Here is a 22,265-nt window from a genome sequence, read left to right as displayed (position 1 = left end):
TATCAAATAGGAATGACACTTTAATATCAGAGGGATAAGTGGGGAAATAGGAGTTAGAGAGATACTTCTGGCCTCCTTCTTGACTCATACCAGTCTCATTGGGCAATTTTTTTGTGTCTTGTGAAGTTTCTGTCTACCTGAGGAGGTTTTCCTTGTCTGGATGTTTCAGTTTATCAGGACTCAGTTTCTGCATCTTCAAAGTGACCTGGCCTTCATGTATTCAGGTTACCTTAAGGAAAAGTGGCAGGGAAATTTCTCTAATATTTCCTGAGACACTCAGTGGCAGGGGGTTCTTTTTGTCTACCTAATTCACATAAAAGAACTCAATTATTTGAGGAAGGCAAGAGATTATGAAACATAAATAACAACCTTAAGATTTTTATTGTTATGATTGATATGATGATGTCTCCAACTAATGGTAAATTAACAGTGAACTTCTAGGAATGTCAGAGCTGTTTCAAGAACCACAAGGTGATTGCTACTTAACTGATGCCATGTGCATATGGTGTCCCAATCTCTGTCAGAAAAGATCCCTCAGTGCACAGCTGGCGGTGACCCAAATCTCCCCACTGCAAAAAACCCCACCAAAAACAAACCAAAAATAATAAAGAACAGCAAAGGGAACCGAAATAAATATGGTGAAAAAATAAATATTCAGGTAAATATCAGTGACACAGAAATCCAAAACACAATTCGAAGATCAATAAAAGCAGTAATATTTTTAGTGGGGATTTTAGGGCTACATCTGATGAGGTTCAGGAGCTCATTCTGGCTCGGTGCTCAAGAACAACTCTGGGCAGAGCCTGAAGAACCATATGCGATACTGGAGAGCAAGACAGCATCAGAGGCAAGACAAGCACCTTAATCCCTGTACTATCTCTCCAGGACTATAATTATTTTGGGGAAACAACTAACCAGAGAAACATCTACTCATAAGAAAATAGATAAAAAAAAAAACCTGACAAATTAGATCAGAAATGAAGGGAACAATTTATAACAGACACCTCAAAAATACAAAAGATCATATAAAATTATATGAATAATTTTCACCACTAAACTGGAGAATATAGAAGAAAGAGATAAATTTCTAGAATCCTAAAACCTCCTGAGACTGGGTCAGCCAGAAATAGAAAACTTGCATACATCCCTTTTTACCAAAGTAGAGACAGGTATAAAAATCTACCCAAGAACAAAAAGTTGGGGCCACTAGATATGTTCTCTAGTAAGGTTTCCCCAAGCCTGAAGGGGCAGACCTACTGCATATCCCTCTAAGATCTTCCAGTAGGAGAAACATGAATTCTCAGAAACAGGTGCTATAGCACCAACATTACCTTGATATCAAAATACAACTGAGACATTGCTAAAATATAAAATCTATGATTAATATCTCTAATAAACATGGATGCAAATATCTTCAGATTGGAGGCAAGAGGGCCTCGATGCTGCCTGAACCCCGTGCACTCTCTTGAACCTGGCTCACCATCTCGCCGTAGACAATGTGCGGCTCAGCATGCCACACATGGAGCTCTATGCGTGAGTAGAGTTCCACTGGAAGGAGAGTCCAGTTTACCAGGACTCAGTTTCTGCGTCTTTAAAGTGACCTGGCCTCTACATTAGAATTCCTGCTGGAACTCCATGTGTGATTCCTGATGGACATCACTGGCTGTTTTGTAAGATTTGGACAGAATGGCGTCAGCGGGGCAAGGAGAAACCGCAGCATTGGCCACAGTGTCACTGCCTGTCCCGCCCGAGCTGAATCGCAGCACTGTCAGACATAGAGCTGTGGTGGCAGTGCTCACAGTGGATCATCCACTGTGGGGTGCTGTCAGTCAACCACCGGGTGACCTGGTACTCAGCACAGGTGTTTGGCCTGGCACAAACTCTCCGCCATAGGGTCCTGCTCTGCCAGCAGCCAAACAACCTCCGGACGTACTCCATCAACCTCAAGGAGATCAACCTGAGGTCACAGCTGTCCCAGGTGCTGCCTAGAGACATAGGCTGGTGCGTGTTTGCCAGTGTGCAGATCATTACAACATTACAGTAGACCTAAAGTTTACATTCTGTAGTCTGGGAACATCTGTAAGGGCAATTCGATGCTGCTCCAAAAGCCTCTGTCCCTCTTGGAGAGCTGGCAAGCTACTGAGAGTATACTGCCTGCACAGCAGAGCCTGGCAAGCTACCCGTGACATACTTGATAAGTCAAAAACAGTAACAATAATGATCCTCATTCCCCTGATCCTGAAAGAGCCTGCAACACATCATCAGGCTACACTAGCACCTGACAGGGATGAATGGAGATGTTACTGGCATCTACTCAAGCAAATCGATAGACAACAGAATGAAAATGACAGTGACAGTGACAAATATCTTCAATAAAACCAACCCTAGAAAATACAGTATAATACGTTACATGGACCACACACCACTATCAAAAGGGATTCCTTTCAGGATTGCAAGAATAGTTTAATACATGCAAATTGACATCATATACCATATTAATAAAAAGAAAAACAATAATAGCCATAGATGCAGAGAAAGCCTCTAAATATTCAACACATATTCATGAGAAAACTAAGCAAATTTTCCATTGAAGGAATTTCTCTCCATACTGTTATTTTATCCAAAAGATCACACACACACATACACTACTAATTACAGATAATAATCCTTGGGCAGAGGAAGTTGGGCCATACTCAAGGAATACTCCTGGCCCTGAGCTCAGAGACTACTTCTGATGGTCCTCAGGGAGTCATATGCCAGGAATTGAGCTAGGGGTTGACTAAATGCAAAGCAAATGACTTAAATCCTGTACTATTACTCTCTCTCTCTCTCGCTTCCTAACATAATTTTTAATGGCAAGAGAGTTAAAGCTTTTCCTTTAAAATTAGGCACAAGTGAATAATATCTACTCTCACTGGCTACTATAGCACATGGTATTGGCAGTTCTTGCCATACCAATAGGCAAGAAACAGAAATCAAAAGATTTTTAATGGTAAAGAAGAAATCAGATTATCACTGCTTGCAGATAACATGGTAGTGTAAATGGCAAACCCTAAATACTTCACTAAAAATTTCCTAGAACTATTTGGGGTGGGGGTTGGTGGTACTGAGGCACAGTCAGCTATGCTCAAGGATTACTCCTGGCTCTGTGCTCAGAGGGATCATATATGATGCTTAGAATAAAAGTATGGTAGGCAAGGCAAACAATGTAACAACTTGTACCAGGTGTTATTATTTCTCTGGTCCCAGAAATAATAAACTTATAGAGTAAAGGAGCTGGCTATAAATTCAACTCACATAAATCTACTGCATTTTGTCCTCTGTTCTTATCTTACATCTGGTGGTCTCGAGGCTTGCTCTTTGCCTAGGAAATACTACTTGGCAGTGCTTGAGGGACCATATGTTGTGCCAGGTATTAAACCCTAGTTGACTATATGTCAGGCACCCAACCACCTTACCCACTGTCCTGTCTCTCCAGCAGCATTTTCATATGTAAACAATGATGTATAAGAAAAGAGGAAATGATCTCATTTATGACCATCTTAAAAAAGTTCAAATATCAAGGATCAATTTTACAAAGAAGGTAAAAGATCTATTTAGTAAAAATTATAAACAACTCCTAAAATAAATAGAAGACACCAGGAAATAGAAATATATTCCTTATTCATGAACTGGAAGAAACAATATCATTAAAATAACCATCTTACCCATGGTAGTTTACAGACACAACACAATTAGCATCAAAATTCTCTGAAAGTTTTAAGGATGTAGAGTAAATTCTTCTAATATTTGTATGGAATACAAATAAACCTTACATAATTTATTGGAGACACAGAATTCTCAGACTTTAACTTGTAGTACAAAGCTAGAGTAAATCAAAACTCGATGACACTGAAACAAAGATATACCAACTGGGAAGAATTGAGAGCCCAAAGATATACTCTTAGTTGAATTGGTAATTAATTTATGACAAAGTGTTTAGGTATATGAACTTGAGCAAGAAGAGTCTCAAAAACTGTGAGCACAACTAGATAACAACACACAAAATTATTAAATTAAGCCTCTTTCTCATACCATACACAAAGGGAAACATAATGTATTGAAAACAATATTAAACTTATTTCTATAAAATCCATTAAAAATAGGTAAGACTCTCCAAGATCTTGACGTCAGATAATTCTTTGATGATATACTTCTTTTTGTAAAGCAAACAAAAGCATACTTAAACTTTTTGTATAGAACCATACAGTGGGACTATATCAAACTAAAAAGTATATGAACTACAAAAGGCAATGAGGCCAACCCCCCAAAAAAAATCTCACTAACTGGTGGAAATAGTCTCACATTATACATCAGACAAAGGTCTAGCATACAAGGTCTAATATACATTTTCAAAACTCAACAACAATAAAAAAACCTGCATCAAAAAACAGGGAGAAGAGATTTCTCTACTGCCCTTTGCAACTCCTCCTGGGCAACCCTCTCCCCAATCCTTTTCTAACCCTGGTCATATCCCCAAGGACCCAGATATTTGATTCTAACCTCTTTTGTCCCTCAGTGTCAAAAGTACCAGCCGTCATCCTGCTCCGTGACTTCTGTGCCCCCATCTAGACCCCCTCCTGGTGCTCTAAAAGCCCCTTCCTCTTGATCTCCAAACCACACAGAATTGTAGAAAAGTATAAAGCCTAATCAGGACAATCACAGGTAAGGGGATTGAAACAGTAATTAAGAATGTCTCCTAGAACAAAAGTCCCAGTCCAGATGGGTTCACTGATAGTCCTATCAAACATCATGGATGTCTACCTATACAGTTGCTATGGTACCCTGAGAATGTGAAGTTGATTCCCTAGTCTAGGGCAATAAATTCTCTCTAGATTTGTAGATGCAGCATGACCAGAACAAAGTCACCCTCAAAGGACATAGACTCGAATTCAGATGGCAAAGTGTGTTAGGAAAGGCAATGGTTAAAAAGAGGCTGAGGGAATGTGCCTTTGTGTACTAATGTACACGTGGTGAAGGGAGGAAAGGTATTGTATGAGTTGGATGAAGTTGCAGGAACCAAAGCAAAGGTAAGGTTTAAGTACTGTTGACATCCAAAGCAGTATACTTAAATTTCCCGTGTCTCAAGTCATCAGCCGCTGGTAATAATTAAGCCAATGGTGACAGCCCAGTTTCCACAGAAGCCAGGTGCTGGGGCATTTCACACAGTCCCACAGACCTCTAGTGGTTAAGGTGTTGTGTCAGGGAGAACTCAAACATCCCCTTTATATTATTTTTTAACAAAAGCAGGCCAAGATGGGTTAGAGACGAGACCTGCTTTGCATAATCTGTTCTTCAACTCAGGAGATGGAATCCTAAGGAAAACAACACAAGTACAATTTTAAGTGCCAATCCAGTTCTTCCCACAGCATGAGTCATGCTTTGCCACCAAGAATGGCGATCAGTTATTGCTGCAAAGCATCAGCTATTCCCTGGCCTAGGCCCTCACAGCGTACATTAGCTTATTTCTTTTGAAAAACATTAACAATTTCTTTCTGGAGGGTTTGGACATCAAGAGAGGTTCCCTTTTAGGTCAAACAAATGATGTCTGATTTTCTCCAATTGATGAGAGAATTCATTTACAAGACTCAGGGGTAATACAAATAGAAGAACTGCTTCAACCACATGAAAGTCCAAATTGTTGTTCCAAAACATCATGTCACCCCTGAACCCAAAGTAAACTTGCTGCAAGGTGTCAAGTCGCTGCTCTAGGTCCTTGTTTGACAGTAGCTTGAAGTGTCCATAGGTGGTGAGAGTAATGAGTTTGGACAGAGACCTGCAGGCCACTCGGGCAACTGCTGTTGTGGGTGTTTTAGCTATAAGTTCAATGATGGCAGTAACCAAAAGTCCAACAAACCAGAGCGAACATTTCAGAAGCTTTCGTGGCAACAATCAAAGTTCTTCTGTGAGGGAATGCTCTCATTCATGCTCTTGTTGAGAGCATGTTCTCAATGCTCTCAAAGTCCTTCTCTGAGGGCATGCTCTCATACAGTTAGCCAAATATGAGATCGTGCGTTTAGCTGTCCAATACAGTAGTTTACAGCACATAGCAATAGGGAAGCTTTAAGCAAGTGAACAAGACACAATCATTATGATGAATAGTCTAAAGTTTTACATCAAAGGTAATAGTTTCACAAGCAAAAACATATGAAGATTTTACAGAAGACTGAATCCAAAAAGAATTATTACAGTGAATGTTATGAACAACTTTATTATACTCTTTACTATGCTCTTGGGAGGAGATGTTTCCTTCCCAGTGCTAGTGGGCTTAAGACCACAGCAATCTACCTTGAGTCCATAGGCTCAGGAGCAGCCCTTATCATGGAGGGGCTAATCCCCCATGATGCCATACCAAAATATTTTGTCCTCTACTAAAGACCGGGTTTGATTCCTCAGCCCCTCTCAGAGAGCCTGGCAAGCTACCGAGAGTATCTTGCCTGCACAGCAGAGTCTGGCAAGCTACCTGTGGCTTATTTGATATGTAAAAAACAGTAACAACGAGTCTCACAATGGAGACATTATTGGTGCCCGCTCAAGCAAATGGATGAGCAATGGGATGACAGTGATACAGTGATACTCAAGACATGATCCTCAAAAGTATAGATCCAGAAGGCTCCACACCAGGAGTGTCACAGAATAAAATTCTCCTCATCACAACAACCAGGAATGAATTTCCATGTAATTAATTATGTTGAAATCTAGATAAGCAAAAAGTTTATAGGAGCAACACTTGTCCCAATGAGGGGGTTTAGGTCTCCAGTGTTTAATAGCGATGACATAACAAGCAAGAACATCCAGGATGACCTACATCTGTAACCCTGGTACAAAAAATGTCAATAGAGAGCATACAGAATGTCGAAAGCAACAGGGGGTCTGCATAGGTGGATGCACATGCAGCCATTGTTGTTCACTTACTCTCAGGGAAGTGGTTGACCTATGCAAATAGGGGTGAGAGAATATCCCAGAGTAAAATTAAAGGGTGTACCCTCATCGCCAGGAAACTGAGGTGACCTAAAATCCCAAGAAGAGGGCAAATAATAAAAGTCATTAGTCCAGATCTGGGGTCCTGGCATGGTCCAGTCTACAACCTTCAAGGGAGGCGGGGGTGAGGAATAAAGGTCCACTGAGTATACTGAGCACTACATACATACCATGGAACTGCAAGACTAAACTGCAATCATAGCCAAGAAATGGCTTTCAGGGTTAAGAGGGATGTGGGTTGCTTTAAGAACAGCTTCTCCTCTGGTCTGGAGAGCTTTCATTGTCCCAGGTAAGAGGGAAAGTCAGCAGTTTTCTGACCAAGTTTTCTCCATATTCACCGGCAGAGATGCTAGTTCCTTTGAAGCCAGCCCCCAGCTGGAGGACAGAGGATGTCGGAAAACTGCTTTCTGAGTTTTGAGACCCACAGCTTTCTCAAGAGGTTTCCATCTATGGAAACACAGGCATATTCTTTCTTTCAGATTAACAGTGTTCCTGACATTCTTTCATGGTCATTTAAAACCCAAATAGGTGCATTAATGTGATTATTTGAAGTTGATTCAGATCCCAAGTGTTCTCTTACTGTGTAAGGTTCTCCTGATGGCAAAATTTAAAAATTTTGTTAAAATAATGCCAAGAATAAAGCATCCAGGGGTCCAATTCCTTGATTTTGTTCTTGAATAGCTTAATTTTTAACATTCTTTGAGCTCTTTCAATAATGCTTTGGGCCCAAGCCTTATTAGGAATTCCAGCAATATGTTTAATTTGCCATTCAAGGCAGAAATCATGAAAAGTCTTTTCGTTTAAGCTGGGCCATTATTACTTTTAATAGCGGAAGGAACATCAATAATGACAAAACACTGTAGAATGAGAGAGCAAACTGCTTTAGCCCTTTAGAGGTCATGGAGATAGACTATATGAGATGGGAATAAGTGTCAATAACCATATGAAGATAACATTTCTCAGAAAAATGTAAAGTATAATAAGTGACATCCATCCATCAAAATTCATTTTTCTATAGGCCTCATGGATTTGCACTTGCCATATAGGGAGTACAACGGAGAGAAACACAAAGCATTCATAGATAATATCTCTAATTTGCCTTATTGGCATATGATAACTTACATGTAAATGGCAAGCATTAGTGTGAAGAGCTTGGTGCTCTTCACATTAAAAACAGGAGTTGTTAATAGATCAGTCATTTCATCTTTAGTCATAGGCCCCAGATTTGAATGTGTGATAAAAATAGAAGTACTTGATTGCAAGAGCAACTATAATTTTGATAAAAATTTCTCTAGAATAAGGGTTATGAGCATTTAAAGAGGCTATCACTGTTTCTGGAAATGGTCCAACAACATAAGCCAAATCTGAAATGATGTTACATTGGCTAGCAATATTAGGAAGATGAAAAAAAACCCAACACCAAGGTAGCAAGCTCCACCTGCTGGACTGAAGTGTCACTGTATCACTGTTATCCTGTTGATCCTGGATTTGCTGGAGTGGGCCTAGTAACGTCTCCATTTATCCTAGCCCTGAGCTTTTAGCAGCCTCTCTTTACTCGTCCTTCTCAACAGTGCCACATTAGAGTCTCTTTCAGGGTCAGGAGAATGAGATCCATCATTGTTACTGATTATGGCATATGAATATGCCACAGGGAGCTTGCCAGGCTCTCCCGTGTGGGCAGGAAACTTTCGGTAGCTTGACAGGTTCTCCGAGAGGGAAAACTAGGCTATAAGATGTTGCATGTTGCACACCCAAAGTGTGCCGGGAGCTTGGTTTTATAGTCTCTGGATGTTGGCTATTGATGGGATTACATGGAGAGGGGCAGTTTCTGGGTATGACCTCCTCGCTACTGGACAATGGGGAATCTGGGCTGAAGAGACCCAGTCCCGATCCAAACAGCCTTGGAGATCTCAGCTCCGGGTCTCGTACACCTGGGTTCCTCTGCTGGTTCCTTCATGCATGAGGCTCGTCTGAACATGTGGAGAGTGGCCTTGAGCCATGACTATGGCCACAGCTGGGCAGAAGTATCCCAAACTTTACCAGGTGGACAGTTGAAAGAAATTTCTGCAAAATCGGGAGGAGTGTTTTGGAGGGCTGAACTTACAGGAAGAATGGCTTCAGTTTGTTTTACTGGCCAAGGGAAAACATTACAATGAGGACCAAATCCAACTAAATCTCTTGTACACAGTACACAGCTCTTTAACAATTAAACAATTGCTCCTTCACAAGAAGCCATTTGTTCTACTTAAGGAATCAAAGTGCGGGATCTTTCATCATGGAGATAAATCCACTCAAGGCACCTTCAGAGCTGAGCTAGCACAGTCTGGGGAAAGAGGAAGCAACAAGCACCATAGTAAACATTTTCCTTGGGGGGTGAATCTCTGTAAATAAGCCTTTTGAAGCCACTCTGTAAAATATTCCAATCTTTGAAGAGTCTCTGGGGAAAGAGAGCTCAGGCTCCGGAGCAGGACATCTTTGCAGTGTGTTAAAAAGACTGCAAAGATAGAGTAAGAATTCCTAAAGCAGTCTGTTATAAGGAACTAACTCCTTCATCACGAATCACGAAATCCCGAAATCCCGATAATCACCGATTTCTCAGGTGGGCTCAGTAACATCTCATTTCGTCCTTTCCCTTAAATCTTAGAAGTCTATCTGGACTCCGCCCTCCTAATGATGTTGCACTGGGGGCTCTTCAGGGTCAGGGGAATGAGATCCAGCTTGTTATTGGATTTTGCATATGAATACACCATGGGAAGCTTGCAAGGCTGTCCCTTGTGGGCGGGAAACTCTCAGAAGATTGCCAGTTTCTCCCAGAGGGAGAAGTAGGCTAAAGATACCTTCTGAGAGCTTGCTTTTAAGTCTCTCTCTGGATGTTGGCCGTTGATGGGATTACACACACCTGGGTTCCTCTGCCAGTACCTTCATGCATGAGGCCTGTCCGAACATGTGGAGAGGGGCCTCCAGCATGGCTGTAGCTAGGTTCTGGGGGCCTTTGGCTGCTGGGAGCTCTGCTCGGGATGGGGAGGGAAGCTGGAGCCCATCCCCTCTGAGGGGCCCCGGGGGAGACAGCCCGGCGTGCGGGCAAGAGACTCTCTGCCAACTCCTTCATAAGCAAGCAAATTTTCTGAGACTGATGCTCCTTCTAGGAAGAATGACAAATGGAATTTTATTCTCTGAATTTTATTCTCTGCTAATTAGAGAAAATTCAAAAATGCCTTTTCCAAAGTAACTCTAACAATTTAAGTTATAAAAAGTTTCAGTTTCAGTCGTCAAATACTTCTTGATATATTAACAAGACTTATACAATGACAACCTTAATTCATTGCTAAGAGAAATAGAAGACACAAAGAAATGAAAAGGCATTTTCTGTTCATGCATTGGAACAATTAATGTTATTAAAATGACCATCCTATTGAAAATACTAAACAAATTCAATGTAATATTGATTAATATTGATTAAAATTGAAAATACTATACAAATTCAATGTAATATTGATTAAAATTCATATGTTTCAAACACATGAAGCAAACTCTACTAAAATTTGTATGGAACAATAAAATATTCTAAATAGCCAAATCAATTCTAGAGGGAGGAAAAAGATGGGAGGTATTTATTTCTCAACTTTGAACTATATTGCAAAGCTATACTAATAAAAACTTGATGGTACTGCAGACTAATGTAACATAATTGAGGGTTCTGAGTTAAGTTTCCATATATTTGGTCAACTTATTGATGACAAAAGAGTTAAACATTTGAAGTGGAGCAAAGAAAATACCTTCACTAAATGGCATTGGAAAAACTGAAAAACTGGATAGTCACATGTTAAAAAGAAAGAACCTACATCACATCACACACAAACTTAAACTCAGCGTAGGAAGGTTTGTGGTGAGAATGGAACTTTCATCCAGTGTTGTGGGAATATCATCTGGTTCAGCCTTTATGGAAAATAACTTGAGGGCTAGTCAATAAACAGAAATAGAACTACTATGTGACCCATTGATACCACTTCCTGGCACCTAACTCCAAAACACAAAAATCATTAATTTGAAAGAATATATGCCTACCTGTGTTTATTGTACAATAGCCAAGCTATGGAAAAAACCTAAATGCTCAACTATAAATCAAAAAGTTGTGGTATATACACACAGTGGAATATTGCCCAGCTCTATGAAAGAAAAAAATTATGCAATTTGTTAGAAACAGGAATGGAGTTAAAGGCTATCATGCTGGGGGAAGTCAATCAGAGGAGAATAGTTACTGAATGATCACTTTAGTCTCTAGTATTGAAAGATACACAGCAATGTAGCAACAAAGGTCCAAAGGTAATATGTGACTCACACGATTGAATTGGGACTGAGAGCATTGAGAGTGAGGGAAATTAGGGGTCCTTGGGTTAGGGAGGTTGGTACACTGGTGATGGGTTTGGTTTTGGGATTATGTGCATGGAAACTATTGTTAACAGTTTTGTAAACTACAGACTCTCAATTAATTTTTTGAAAGTATAACATAGCAATTTTTTTCATTATTTTCTAATTAGAATTGCCAAGTAAAACTTGCCATACCATAAATATTAGGCCATAGGCATCTGTATTAAAAATTCTAGGAGGTTTAGCCTGAGGTATGGATACGTGGCCACCATCTGGTCAATGGATCGGAGCCTCTGGTCAGTAACACCCATATTTGACCTAGAGTTTGAACAATATTACTGATGATTTGATCAACACACTCAGGTCTGACCCCTTATATAGTAATTGACTTCCAGTGCCCTATGTTTAAAGATGACAGGAAATCCTTTCAAAGACAAATATTAAAACTTAGAGCAGAAATTAGCGATATGGAAACCCGAAAAACAATCCAAAAGATCAATGAAACAAAGAGCTGGTTCTTTGAGAAAATAAATAAGATTGATAAATTGCTAGCAAGACTCACAAAGAAAGAAAGAGAGAACACCCTAATAAACCGAATCAGAAATGAAAAGGGGGACATCACAACAGAAACCAAGGAGATTCAAAGGATCATCAAAGACTTTTTCTTTTTAAAAAATAATTACGTAATCATTTTAAAAATTAAGAGAGCCTGACTTATGAAGCTGTTCATATTAGAGTTGTTTCAGGCATACAATGTTCCAACAGCCAGTTCCACCATCAACGTCACTTTCTCTCCACTAGTGTCCCAGGCCCCATGCTGCTCTCAAGCCTGCCCTCTTGGCAGGCATACAGCAAAGTTATTTCAGATTATTTGCTCCAACAAAACTTAAAGAAATGTCAAATGGAGAATCAGAAAATAAATCTTTAAAAGTCAATCTGTAGAGATTAATTGCTGCATAATTTTAACCTATGTAAATAAAGAAATTCAAATAACTTAATACAATTCAGTATGCTACCTAGTCTCATTACATAAATAAGCTCTGGCATCTAAAATATATTGCATTAAATTTTATTCTGTACATGGATATTAAAACAGTAATCATAATATCTTCCCTGTCATGAATGAAGATATTTTTTGCCTCAGAAGTCATGTTACAAATTTATTTCATATTATTTAGTCCAAAAATGTTAAATAGAATTATCAGAAAGTGCATTTATAAAAGTCAATTTGTACTGATTAATTATATATTTTTTTCTTTTTTTGGGTCACACCTGGTGATGCACAGGGGTCACTCCTGGCCTCTGCACTCAGGAATTACCCCTGACAGTGCTCAGGGGACCATATGGGATGCTGGGAATCGAACCTGGGTAGGCTGCGTGCAAGGCAAATGCTCTATCTGTTGTGCTATCACTCCAGCCCCTGTGGTTATTAATTACTGTATATTTTTAACCATTCTTGATCTAGTAGAGGACACCAATATGCACCATTAAAGAGTGCCATACTCAATGCCACAATATGGGAAGCTTCTCCTGTTTTTTTTTAAAAATACTTATTTATTTATATAGAATCACTGTGAGATAGTTACAAAGTTGTTTATCATTGGATTTTAGTCATACAGTGTTTGAACACCTGTTCCTTCACCAGTTTACATTTCCTATCTCCAATGTTCCCAGTTTCTCTCTCACCTCCAACCCCACTCCCCACTCTGCCTCTGGTGGGTACACTTCCCTCTTTCCCTCCCTCCTTATCACTCACTCTCTCTCTATCTATCTATCTATCTATCTATCTCTCTCTCTCTCCTTTTGGCATTATGGTATGCAATACAGGTGCTGAAAGGTTATTATAATTGTCTCTTAACCTACTTTCAGCACTCAGAGGGCATTTTTTACATTTCTTGAAAAACTGGTTTCAAGGCTCTGAATTCCCTAAGCTGTTTCTTCTCCATGAAATTCTGCATCGTTCTTCAAATCTTAATGATAATCTAAACTGATAGAGTATTCTTGATGAGGTATTCATTCCGTTGAGCTTTTGTACTATATCTTTCAATTCTGTTCTGGCTGGTAGAGTCTCATTTGATAGATTTATAGATCTTATGAGCTTTGTTTTGTACGTAACATTCCTTTCTTCATCTTGTTGCTTCAACAGTCTATTTCTATCTTTGGATTTTATCTTTCTTAGTGTAGTGTGTTCTAGAGTTTTCATAGTTGCATCTATTTTTGCTGGGACCTTTTGGACCTCTCAGATCTCAGTGTCTATATTCTTCAACTCCAAAAATTCTTGTCTGTGATTTATTTAACTATGGTTTCTTCATCAAGTTAGCTTTCCTGTTGATATGCCCTTCCTCTCCTGTCCCTTCCCTTACAATTCCTAATTATTCTTTCTCTCTTCTCCCCACGTCCCCCCCCCCCTCTCTCTCTCTCTCACACACACACACACACACACACACACACACACTCCTCAGTTTCTTCTTACCTCTGGGACTTTTCTCATTGCCCTTCTGCCCAGAGGAATTCTTCTCAGAACCACTTTTTTTCTGGATTGCAAAGGAGATTTTACCTCCTTCTAGGTCAGTTGTGAGTACCTGTCTATGATGTGACACTTTTGCACTAGCATTTTATTTAGCCCACAAGGCTGGATCTCCTGTTTACCTCAATTCACAATGATGAGGCTCATTTGGCTACTTAACTACTGTCTCGCTGCAGGGACAACATCTACTCTGCTGACTGTGTCTTAACGGCATCACTTTATTTGGGGAATGCCATATAACATTAAATTACATCATTTTAGAAAAGTAATTACTAATAAATATGTAGGATGATTAATCACTGAATAAAAAATTGAGAGAAATTTTCTAATTTTAAATTAGCAACATTTTAAAAATAATTTCTATTTTGGAACCTCATCAATAGCTCTTAGAGCAATTGGTGGTATATAAATGGGCTGAATGTGAATTGTCATTGAGTATTATGTAACTTAAATATTGAGAAAACATTCCTGTAAAGTTTTAATTAATATGATATTTGTTCTGTTTATTTAAAGTTCATCCAAATCCTGGACTGCAATGGACAATCACAAGAAGGTCAACAACCTGGTTTTCTTAAAAGAGATACAGGACTTTACTAAGGATATCTATGAAATTATGGACAAAGCAAAACGTTTACACAATGTTTGGAAAGAAAGATCCAGGAGTCCAGGCAAGTGAATTTTTAGATATTAAATGCCTCTTTCTAGAGACAGATTTTGGTGGGACTACCATGAGGTTTTGATAAACAAAATCATCTCAAAATAATATTCATATTTTAGTTTTCTTAATGCTGCTAGGCTGCCATTGTGGATCTCAGTGAAAGGCAAGTTCCTCTTGGCAGAAGCGTACTAGATTGAGCAAGTATGTCCATTGTGCTTGGATTTCCACCCCACGTACATTGTGTACTTCAAAGTTCCTTGGGTTGGCAAGGATTTTCAGTGAGTCTGTGGTCAGTATTCACTTTCTCTGCCAAAACGCTTTCTTTCCACTTTTATTGCTGTTTCTTTTTCACTTCTTTAAATACATATGCCTTATCTTACACACACACACACACACACACACACACACACACACACACACACTCACTCACCACACAGATTCATTCTTGTTCTTGATTTTATTTTTCTATGTTAACAATGTTTAATTCTGACTATTGATGATTAGTGTTTGGTGACAAAACAATTTTATTTTGGGGGTAGATTACATATATTCACTATTAAGCAATTTATTTTCAAATCTCTCAATGTAGAAATTAGAATGAATATAGTTCTTTAAGATCTATGTGTGAAGTTGATGGACCCCACATGTGGTTTATGTAAAGCAAGGAAGAGAGAGGGAGAGAAAAACAGACAGAGAGAGAGAAAGAGAGAGAGAGAAATTGTTAGGGTAGAGAGAGAGAAAGAGAAAGTAATTGTTCGAGTCCGGAGTCGACCACCCATCAAGAACAGTGAACAGGGCCGATAATGCAAAATGCAAATCACATATCGCGTTTTATTGTTCCAGCTAGCTGGGGTCCAAGTTCCACCCAGCGCAGTGGGTTTCAAAGAGGACCCCGAGCACTAGGTGCAGCAATTTCTTATACTTTAATTTTGGCAAGAAAGCATTATGTAGCAAATTTCTATTACTTATAGAGTACATATATTAGTTATTGTTGTTTTGGCCCACAACATCCATCCCACTTCCTGACAGTTACATTCCAGGGACCTCATCTCATTCCGGGACCTAATCTTTGACAAAAGCATCTGGTTTTTCTGCTTTAACACTTTGTGACCCTCCACCCTTGTTTACCAGAAATGACCTAATTTCTTATTCCTGGAAGAGGCCTAAGTCACTCAGAGGCCACAAAACCTGTCATGGTGGTTCTCTGGCTAAGCAGGTTCTAACATAATGTGCTCAAGAAAGAGCTTGGCCTTCTCCAAAAGAAGCCTTGAGTGGCCTTTAAAACCGACTTGAATCCCCAAATGGATTAGCGCCCTATGGAAAGGTCTCTGGACCCCAACCATTTACAATCCTAGAATTCCAGGAGCCCCACCTCTCATATTCAAAGTGAGCTATAAAAAATAAATTATCTAGAGTCTGCCCCTGACAGCAGGCTTGAATGGTGGTGGGAAAATTTGAGCATACTAATGCCCAAAAAGGAAAGAGAGAGAGAGAGAAAGAGAGAGAGAGAGAGAGTGTATGGGGGAAATTGTTTGCCATAAAGGCATAGAGGCAGGGTGAGGACTGGGATGGTAGTGGTGGTGGTAGGGAATACTGGGGACATTGGTGGTGCAAAATGTACACTGGTAGAGGGATGGGTGTTCGATCATTGTATGTCTGAAGCTCAAACATGAAAGCTATGTAACTGTATCTCACAGTGATTCAATAAAAAGAAAAAAAGACCAGCTTTTATATGCATGTTCTCAGGGTTGCCTTGGTCTGGAGTTTTCTGATGGAGGTGGGGATTTGGCAAACAGCTTTGGCAAATCTCCTTCAAGTCCTTGAATATAGTTAACTGTCTCTGCTGGAGTCTGTCACCTCTGTAGCAGCCCAGACTTCTCTGGGTCTGTTACTGATGCCCAGTGAAGCCTTAGGTCCTGTTTTCTGCAATGTTGGCTTTTTGTAACTTCAGGGCTATTGATATTATTATTTCCCAAGAAATTCATTGCCATTGGCCATTGCCTTGGAGGGCGGGGTGAGGAGATTAGGAGACTTCCCTTTCTACCTACCTGCCTACATCAGATACAGAGTGAAGCTACCAACTATTTATCTTTACACAGCTAAGATCCCTCACCTACAAACTGCATTCATAACCATTGATTGTGGTGGAGGAGTTTGCTGGTGGGAATGGAGTAACAATATGTCCCCAAACATAAACGTTTACACTCTCAAAACTCAACAAAAGTTATAATATAAATTAAGCATTCTATATACTTAATATAAGTTGGGCATTATATATCACTAGTCACTCATTAGCTTACATGCGTCTTAGAAAGTGTTTCATGGACTGGTACTGAGGGTACTCACCATCCGTCGTCCTTAGGAAGGGTCGTGCTTCACGTGCAGACCAACAAGAGAGGATGCTGGGACCTGGGTGTGGTGGTCCTAAAGAAATGAACAGAAGACGAGAACTCCAAGGTCATGTTATTTCTCAGCCACTAACTTTATACCTTTACCTTTCCTCTCCCCAGCAGCCGAGTTTCAGTGACTTATTAATAGTATTAACTCTTTTTATGTTAGGGATTTCAGCACAGCTGCAGCTTGGTGCCATCACGTGTTTGCATGCCCATAGGTATGCAGGATTCCTGAGAACATTTAGTCTCAGCGTTAGAAGGCTGAAATTTTTCCCACAGCTGTAAATTGAACAGCATGTTCTCATGGAATTCCAAAGTCCTGCCTCTAAGAAAATCAAGAAAATTATAATAACTCTGTGGTAACATCTGTAGTGAGAGACTAATACTTATTTCATATTATGTTGTAGTATAATTCCAAATAGAATTTGAACAGTGATAATTTTATTTTCTTTCCCTCTTTAATCATTTTCTTTATTTTTTTATTTTCCATCACTTTTCCAATCTGGTCCTACATTTTCTCAATGTCTTAAGAGATTGGTAAGATAATAAATAATTTAAAAATAAATTAAATTATTTCAGATGAAATTTTATGCAATCAGAATTTTAAATATCAGAAGCTACTGGTTCCTTTCAGATTTATTCTTCAGTTAGTACTGGTGGTAAAGTGGTGAGCACTAGCTCCATTCTGGATTTATTCTTCAATTGTATACTCTTCCAGTCAGGACATTGTTATGGTTATTTTGAATTTAGTAGAATAGGCACTCAGTAAAATAATTATATTGTTGATTGAACTAATGCTTTGAAATCTTTTTTATTGTAGATTCTTCTTACAATTCCAGTTTTTTAACAGTAAGTTTCTTAACAAAAGTTTTACTTTTAGTAATCAGAGACTGAATGGCTAAAAAAAAGTTGTGGATATAAAATCTAATATATATATACATATACACACATATATATCAAACATATATTTCTATTGATTTGATTTTTAGTAACCTTATGAACACCCTGTATTTGGAATAGGAAAACATAGCTCAAGATTGCTAATTTTTAAGTTTCTTAGTCAAGTGTTGGCCATAGAAAAAATAAGAAGATGAGTTTTGATAGCCTTTGGCTTGAAGTCTATATGATCCCAAGTCTGAAATTTATGTGTTTGGAAATCCCTTAAAAGTTAGTCACTGAATTACTAAGTTATTCATGATTGGGTTTCAGGCATACACTATTACAACACCAACTTCTTTATCAGTGTTGAATTTCCTCCACCAATGTACCCAGTTTCCACCTACCCACAAGCCTGCCTCTATGACAGGCACTTTTAAAATAAATTTTTGTTGCTATAGCTCACAGTGCCACAGGGTTTCATGTGCAGCACTTTATATACCCGCTCCTTTCAGTACCCTGTCCTCCTCCTGGTCGACCACTTCCATCCACCACCATTGCAGTGTTCTCTGTTCTATTCCTCCTCCTCAACCACCAGCAAACACTGCCCTGCTCATCCCACTCCACTGCCTCCCCCCCACATAGAAGCTTCCCACCGAAGAAGACAATGTCTCATATTCTTCATTTATATTTCCTCTGCTCATTTGTTTATTTTGCTACCATGTTTCTTTATATACAGCATGAGGGAGGCTGTTCTAAGTTTGTGCTCTCTCTCCTTCTGACTAATTTCACTCAGCAAGATACTCTCCACTTCCATTCAGTTACAGCAAATTGCCTGATGTTATCTTATCTTACAGCCAAATAATATTCCATTAATATTCCATTCTGTATATGCACCATAATTTCTTTATTCAGTTCTCAGGCACCTGGGTTGTTTCCAGAGTTTGATTTTTGTGAATAATGCTACAATTAACATATGAGTAAGATTGTCTCTTCTTAGTAGTGTTTTTGAGTCCTTGGGGGTATATTCAAAGAAGTAAAATTGCTGGGTCAAATAGAAACTCAATTTCTAGTTTTTTGTCTATTTTGTTTTCCAGAAAGTCTGGGCCAGTTGACATTCCCACCAGCAGTGAATGAGGGTCCCTTTCCCCCACACTCATGTAACACTGGTTGTCTTTATTCTTTTTGATGTGTTCCAGTCTCTGTGGTTGAACTGATACCTCATTCTTGAGGAATTTTCTGTTATCTCTTCTCCCCATTTTTTAATAGAGCTCTATTTTTTTCTTATAAAGTTCTATCAGTACTTTATATCTTGAATATTAGCCCTTTATTAGACAAGTGGTGTGAAACTATCTTCTCTCAATCTGTGGGGCGTCTTTATATTTTGATCACCACTATTTTTGAGGTGCAGAAGCTTCTTAATTTAATGTTATCTCTCTGCTTGAACAATGGCATTGATTCCATACCTACTAAAACCTATAGCTTCAATGTGAAGGAGGTCTTTCTATATTTTCCTCAGTGCAACTTATGGATTCAGGTCTGATGTCGAGGTCCTTAATCCATTTTTGTTTGGCTTTAGTAGCACATAAATTTTGATTTGGAGCTGGAATGATAGTACAGTGGGGAGGGCGTTTGCTCTGTATGCGGCTGACCCAAGTTCGATTCCCAGCATCCCATATGGCCCCCCAGGCACTGCCAGGAGTCATTTCTGAGTGCAGAGCCAGAAAAAACCCCTGAGCATCACCGGGTATGACCCAAAAAGAAAAGAAATTTTTTGATTTGTTTTGAATGCATAGCCATGAACCAGAGAGATACTAGAATAGATAAGGCACTTGCTTTCATGCAGGTGACATTGCTTCAAATCCCTAAAATCGCATAGAGTCACTCTTGTGCACAGAGACAGGAAGAGTTCCTATTTAGCTATGAGGATTAGACATGTTGAAAAATGTAATTGGAGTTGAACACTTTGCAGAGAAAATATGAGAATCTAAAAGAGGAAACAGTTGAGTAGCAATTTATGGGGAAACGATTTTTCTGTTTCTACTGGACATGGCTATGGGTTAGAGTAGACTCAGGGTCTTCTAGAGTTAGATGCTGGAGGGAAAGAGAGGGGATTGGTAGTTGGAGAGTGAGGTTCATAAAATTTTGGGTTTTGCTAATGGAAATATCAATATATTGACCATAGGAATGGAGACTCACGCAGGTAACAGAAAATATTGGAAAAGATGAACTCAAATAACAAATGATTTAAAGTATCACATAAGATATGTTGCCATCTTTAAGAATAATGAATGGAGCATGCTCTATCCCCTCCGTGGTTGAAAAGATTCACCAGCCATCTCCCATAAAATGAAATAATTCTGTATTATGCTGTGGTCTAATATTTTTGGGGTGGTGCAATCAATTCAAGTAGTGAATTGAATCCCCCAATGGGAAAAAGTTGATGATACTTCTTAAAGTTTCATTCATTATATTATATTTAGAATGCAACATTTGGAGCAGGAGCAGTTCATAGGAGTAAATAGGAGGGATTGAATGAGTTTTTTTTTTCTTAAATTGAGTTTTCTTATTCCTCTTGCTGACTGCTGATCTTAAAGTTAAAACTTCCATTCTTTTTATAACGGGGAGAGGATATATGAGCTTAATTTTTAGATTTTTGCTGGAATGAGAAAACGCTGCTAGAAGCTTTTCAATCTATTCTCCAAAACATTTAGAAGCAGGGACAGCACAGATGGAAAAAAATACAAAAACATTTATAGGAAGTCTGAGCGGGGACATTGCAAGGCAAAGTATGGAGACTAATTCACCAGATTCGGTAAAGTCATAGACTGTGCTCTAAAGTCAGATCTCGTCACAAAGCCATCAAGGGATTTTAAATTTATGTTATGAAAAGGGCCATAAAAACAAAAGAACTTGTTAAAATTTTTGTTGGTGGACCTTTTCAAGATATGCAGGAGAGAAAATAAGGAAATTTTATGGTTCTGGTGAGGTGAAACTCAGAGAACTAACAAAAATATCACTAAGAGTTATGAATTATGCTTTATAACCTTTAAGGTGAAGAAGATAATGGAAAAGAAATGCCACAATTTTAGTCTCAGTACGTGTTAAATAAGAGTAGCTGTGTCCAATGATTAGAATAAGCAACAGCAATAGGAGGGGTCTTAAAGGGGGATTTGTTAGGAGAGCAGTTACTGGCCAGAGTCAAAGGTGGAATCAGGGATATTTTTGTTTTTGGATTTTTAAATTTGTTTTTGCTTTGGGGGACACATCTGGCAGTACTCAAAGGTTATTCCAGGCTCTGTGCTCAGGGGTCTCTCTATAGGTGTTCAGGGGACGTATGAGGTGTCAGGGATCAAACCAGGGTCAACTATGTGAGAGGCAAGTGCCATATCTGCATATCCCTGTGCTATATTTCCAGATGCAAACCAGGGATAGAGTGACTTAGAATCATACATTAGTTTAACAGCTACTTTAATTATTGTTATTACATATCCATTTGTGTGGCTATGGAAAAGTATCCAGAGAAGGTGTTCATAAAAATAAATACAGACTGCACTAAATTATTCCGTTTGCAACTTCTCCCTAAAATGTTGTGAAACAATATTTTCCAATTTTGAAAATTCATTAATGGTAGCTTCTGCCAGCAGTTATTAGGTCAGACTAATATTTTTAGCCATATGCAGTATGCTCATCCACTCCTGGCTCAGAACTGAAAGATAAACAGTATAATTTCTCTCAGCAATACAAAATGCTAAACTCAACTTTATAGAAGTAATGGGAACTAGTCTCAAAGAGAATAACTGGCAATTACAGGACTCAGAACATAGAAGTGCAGATATATTGAGTGTCTGGATATAGTTTCACTCAGAAAGATGCAGGGAGACCCATGGTCATATTTTATTTGAAACTTTGTCACCCTCAGTTCATGAAACCCCAGATGTCTAGAATAATCTGAACTGAACACCTGTAATACATGCCAGGAACAAATGATCAAGCTATCAATACTTAGTTAAAATTGTGATTTTCTCTGTGTCCTTTCACCACTTCACTGTTCTGTTCAGTATTCCTTAGCATTTAAGTATTACCATTTTGTCAACATAGATAATTTTAAAGCCATAACTTTGAACTTTAAGGAAGCACTTACCCTGAACTTTTGCGTTGGAGAAAGTACTCCTATCTTCTCCCAATTATAATAATTATAATGAACATGTTTCTTCTTCTTCTTCTTCTTCTTCTTCTTCTTCTTCTTCTTCTTCTTCTTCTTCTTCTTCTTCTTCTTCTTCTTCTTCTTCTTCTTCTTCTTCTTCTTCTTCTTCTTCTTCCTCTTCTTCTTCTTCTTCTTCTTCTTCTTCTTCTTCTTCTTCTTCTTCTTCTTCTTCTTTTTCTCTTCTTCTTCCTCTTTCTCTTCTTCCTCTTCTCTCTC

At 38.8% G+C, this 22,265-nt stretch overlaps 1 protein-coding gene across 1 annotated transcript in view; it reads left to right on the top strand.

Moving 5' to 3' along the window:
- Positions 1-22,265, top strand: part of ABCA13 (ATP binding cassette subfamily A member 13) — a 489,034-nt gene that overhangs the window by 5,756 nt on the left and 461,013 nt on the right. Inside the window, 2 exon segments of the mRNA XM_055124812.1 lie at positions 14,429-14,583; positions 17,787-17,815. Coding sequence (XP_054980787.1) covers positions 14,429-14,583; positions 17,787-17,815 — 184 coding nt within the window.

Source organism: Sorex araneus, chromosome 2, assembly GCF_027595985.1.
Source record: "Sorex araneus isolate mSorAra2 chromosome 2, mSorAra2.pri, whole genome shotgun sequence".
In the NCBI taxonomy this organism is placed as follows: domain Eukaryota; kingdom Metazoa; phylum Chordata; class Mammalia; order Eulipotyphla; family Soricidae; genus Sorex; species Sorex araneus.
The sequence above is the reverse complement of the archived record's forward strand: the minus strand, read 5'-3'. Positions and strand labels throughout refer to the sequence as shown.